This window comes from Tigriopus californicus, chromosome 9 (genome assembly GCF_007210705.1).
Source record: "Tigriopus californicus strain San Diego chromosome 9, Tcal_SD_v2.1, whole genome shotgun sequence".
Taxonomy (NCBI): Eukaryota; Metazoa; Arthropoda; class Copepoda; order Harpacticoida; family Harpacticidae; genus Tigriopus; species Tigriopus californicus.
In genome coordinates this window covers 13,324,547-13,329,108 of record NC_081448.1, presented here as the reverse complement: position 1 = coordinate 13,329,108, position 4,562 = coordinate 13,324,547, and the positions used below count along the sequence as shown (strand labels likewise).

The following is a 4,562-nucleotide window of genomic DNA, read 5'->3' as shown; positions in this document are numbered from 1 at the left end:
ATTATCCCTGCAAATCCCCGTTTAGAGTCGTAAATGAAGTTGAGTGAGCATGGGTTATGGAATTGCGCAAGAGCAATATCAGCACAGCCACAAAAGTCTTATCAAAATATGAAGGCCTACATTTTTGGCATTTCTGGCTTTGTTCAACATCTGAGGCCTGCCGGGATTGCTTACTAACGTTGCTCACAACACCATCAACTGACTTGATTCCCAATCCCGATCCTCGCGCTCTTTCCAAGCCCGATGAATGATGATTCACACGAGTCTCGGAATCGGATCTGTCCCTCGACTCACTCGCGACTCTCGAGTCAGTTCTGTGTTGTTCTCAAAGATCTTCGTTCATGTCTGTGACTCTACTCAAAGCACAACAAGAGAACAAGTGAAAAAAGAGGTGGTCTTGATTTGACTCGTGAATCTCCAGTATTAAAACCTCTCCGTCCATTTTGTGCTACATTAGGTAATGGTTGATTCATCTTTGGTTCCTTTACATTCGGTTTCGCAATCAAGAGTGGGTGTTTTTTTCGTATCCGGTCGGTGCTTTGTTTATTGCAGAGGCTAATCTTGTTTAGCTTTTGATAGGTCACAACGTTATAAATTGTCAGTGGGTTTTAACCAGTTCTCAGTTTTCCCAGGGACATTTCATGTTATCATTCGCTGAGTAATTTGGCCGGATTTGATAAACCGACGTTTTTTTGTGCTTTGAACGTGCTTTTCAAGTAGTGCATTTCATTCTAAACAGACATTTTACCACGTAAGTTCTTTTCATGACTTGATGGCATGGTGCGATAGAGCTATTACATAATGATGTAACATTTATATTGATTCAATCTCACCTTGTATCTAAGATTCTGGTTGCTTATTATTCGTTCTGGTCCTTACCATGAATGAAGAGTTGAATCAATTCATTTAGAACATTTCTTGCTAGCCTTTATATATAAAGGTGGGTACCCGCCTCAAATGACCCTTTTGACCCCTGCCAGATTGGGCGTAATTTATCCATCGGTAGTTTTATTTAAGGCAAAGCTGTGTGGCACGTTTAGAGAGGAATATTAAAAACCTTGTTTGTTAGAGACTCGCTACCTACACTTGTGACAGGAATGATGTCATTCCCTGGGAACACTTGTGGCTCAAGCATTAACCAAGCCCTTTAGTCAGATAGATAGTTGTCTTAAGCGAGCCAAAAAGCTATATCCAGATTCCCTTGTAAATCTCATAAAACAGGTAAGATAGCTGCCAAATACCAAGGGCCCATCCGGTTTTACTGTGTGTGTGTTGGTTGCCCTTTTTGTGAAGTGTCTTACCAGAAGCACGTGCCCCGGGGGCCAAATTGGCAAATTCCCTCTTTCCCCCCTAAAGCCCGAGAACAAAGCGAGATTCATTTCAGGTGGTTGCATGTACCAATGTACCCATATCATCTCCTCCGAAATAGTCTTGGCAAAGGAAATGTATGTAGACCTCTCGTTGAACCAATTATGCGTACCTTGGAGTGACTGTCTTGAATTTTAATGCTCGGTGGTTGTTGCCGTTGGTATATGGCCATTATGAACTCGTAGTCCCAGAGGCATAGATTGACTCCAGTCACTGTTTTTTGGAGTGAGAATATCATAGTGACTTGTCGGGGTTGTTCTGATGATGGTAACGGTAATCCTGATGATGGTTTGAGTGTATCTGGAGTGGTCGTGAATGCTTGATACAAGGAGTGCAAACACGACCGACCACCAAGCTCCTTTGTCCAGGTCTGCGACGAATGATTGACGAGTTCAATACCAAAAAGACCCCATTTAGGAGTTGAATTTTCCGCCTAAATGGATGAAGATTCTTATCCCAAGGAAGGTGCCAAATGAGAAGTGCATGTCAGTGGCACTTTGATGGAGTACACCTTGGTTGTCATTGGAGCACATGGGGTCGGGGATAAATAATGTCCAAAGATCTCCATCTGTAAATAAAGTCCATTTAGGCCCACAACAAAACAGAATGGAGAGGCAAACCGTTATCAAAATCTGGAGCGGTCACCAAATACAGAAAAAATGTTGAACCGTTCTGTGGTAAGGATGATGAAGTTGGACTGCATCCTTTCCTCCTACAACAAGCTTGACTTGAGGGTCTCTCTACGTGTATCTGCATATAGACTTTGATCCATAATTTATGCGATTCCGAAGCAGTCTTGGCGCCTTTTAGAGAAGTTTGGAAGTGCTTCGAGGAAATTCAATTAATCTGGCTCTTTTAAGGAAAGTAGGCCACCTTTTACCCCTTCCAAACCGGCGCAAAAGTATAAATAGATAAGCTGGATATATATACTCTTTTTCAGGCCCATTGATCTTTCAACATGGATAATTGTTGTGATAGCATGTTGAAGTACATTATCTTCATCTTCAATTTCTTCCTCTTCATGACGGGTGTGGCCCTGATTGTCATGGGAGCCTATGTCCACATCGAAATGAACCAATACCTGAACTTTTTGGATGACTCCTACTTGACCTCGCAAACCGTGTTCATTGTGGTGGGCGTGGTCATCCTCATTGTCGGATTTTTCGGCTGCTGTGGGGCGTGCACCGAAAGCTATTGCATGATGTATACCTTTGCCATCCTCTTGGCTGTTGTGATTATCACTGAGGTAAATATTCGAAGTTTTCTCCGTTCTCTTTTTGTCCCTCTTTCTAGAATTGGAAACTGGTCTTGGAAGATTGATTGCTGCTCCTATAAATCCTAATTGAAGAGGCTTTTTGGACTGAAATCCATTCTTGAAGAATACTTTTTGTGCTATGCAGCCTAGCCTTCTATTCCATTAGTACTAATTTTGGGCTGAAAGAGTCGCTCAATCGAGTTAACTTTCATTACCTCAGGTGGGGGTTGCACCCCAGTTTTGGAAAGCTCTTATTTCATTCGAATCGCGGTCTCTCAGACGATATCGATCCCAGGGTCCCGAAATCTAATCCCTCTTTTTTCAAACCACAGATTGGTTTGGCCATTGCCGTGTATATCTTCCGGGGTCAAGCTCACGATGAGATCAATCGGAAAATGATCGAAGGACTGAAGAACTACAGCGATGATCCCAACTCTCCTTATGCTGGTGTGACCAACACGTGGACTGTTATCCAGAGCGATTTCAATTGCTGCGGGGTGACCAATTATATGGATTGGAAAAATGCCACCTTCTCCCAGAATGCCAATGTTCCTGCATCTTGTTGCAAAGCGACTCCTCCCACCAGAGATTGTGGTAATGGAATGTTGAATGGAACTAGTGACCTGAGTAACATTTATCAAGAAGGTTGCCTGGTCAAGTTGGAACTCTTTGTGGAGGAGAATATCAGCGCGGTGGGTGGAATCGCCATTGGAATCGTAGTGTTACAGATCTTAGGCGTGCTTGTGTCTTGTATGTTGGCTGGTAACATGAAGAGGCGGGCCAACTATGTCTAGCTCGGTGGAGCGCAACTAGAGCCATCGATTGAAATCCCTTTATGCGTCTCACGAAGTCCTGTCTCTCAGATGATTGAAATGCCAAAAGCCTCGACCACTAGAGGAGCTCTTTTAGTCACTTGAATCCTTGACAATTGCCGTATTGATGATCATTTGGTCTATTTATGCCATTTTCTTGTGCCTTATTCGAGGGCTCCTTTTTTATCAATGGGAACGAAATCTCACCAGAAATAGGAACAAAATAAAAAAATGGAAAACACAACTTCGATGTTTGAATGAAAGAGCCGTATGTTTTCAATGAAAAACGAGGACCGAAATCATCGCAATAATAAATAGTGTTCTTGACAATTCAAGTTGCTGGGCGTCTACTAGTAAACTCTCCTCTGACGTAGTCGTCATTTCTGAAATGGGGTTCGAAGAAAATTGATTGTTCGTGAAAAGTTGACCTTGATCTAAGTCATCTTTGCAACATGAATGTTAACGATTATCTCCAATTCTTGAAGAATGACAATTTTTGAAGCTAATTGTAAGCATTCATTCATTATTTGCAAGCACCAACGTTTTTCAATTTTTCTTCGTGTTGAATAATTTTGTTATATCTTAAACCGTTCCATGACGTGATCTTCAAGATACATTAAGAAGTCGAGCAGCGAAATTTTGCATTGACAACCGTGCTCTCCTTGCATTCAATAAAAGATTGGAATTGCATGAAGTGTCAAATCGAAAATGTAGCTGATCTGAATCGTTCCTAATGCTGATAATTCGCGAACCGAAAACTGAAAAGTTTTGTATACAGAAAGCTTAAAAAGTAATGAATGTTTGGATATTCGAATAACAATGAGTGCCGACTGACATTTCTCACTCTTCTATCAAAAAAATCAACTTCCTCCACAGAAGCATAAACAAACCTTTTTTTATATACTTCACCCCAATGTAAATGCCAACAATGACTAATCTTAATAAATTCAAATTATTCGGCTGCTAAATATATGTAGGGATGACTATCAAAAGTTTCTATGAATCAGAGGCCAGATTACTACATACTTTACAAAATGGTGTGTTTCAAAAGGCCACCCGAAGTTCGTTGATATTAAATGGATTTGCAACCACAATATTAAGCGTAATTGTTTATCGTTTCACAAATT

General features: G+C 41.3%; 1 protein-coding gene across 3 annotated transcripts; it reads left to right on the top strand.

Moving 5' to 3' along the window:
* The first annotated feature begins 126 nt into the window (after positions 1–126).
* Positions 127–3,679, top strand: LOC131886447 (CD63 antigen-like). 3 transcript variants are annotated; one of them, XM_059234786.1, is made up of 3 exons: positions 127–457; positions 2,309–2,614; positions 2,956–3,679. In XM_059234786.1, the coding sequence occupies exons 2-3, from the start codon at positions 2,327–2,329 to the stop codon at positions 3,415–3,417; spliced, it is 750 nt and encodes a 249-aa protein (XP_059090769.1). In that variant the 5' UTR covers positions 127–457; positions 2,309–2,326; the 3' UTR covers positions 3,418–3,679. The 3 variants fall into 3 exon arrangements, with proteins under 3 accessions (XP_059090769.1, XP_059090770.1, XP_059090771.1); XM_059234787.1 differs by lacking the exon at positions 127–457 and adding an exon at positions 566–751; XM_059234788.1 differs by lacking the exon at positions 127–457 and adding an exon at positions 1,199–1,221.
* Positions 3,680–4,562: the final 883 nt, after the last annotated feature.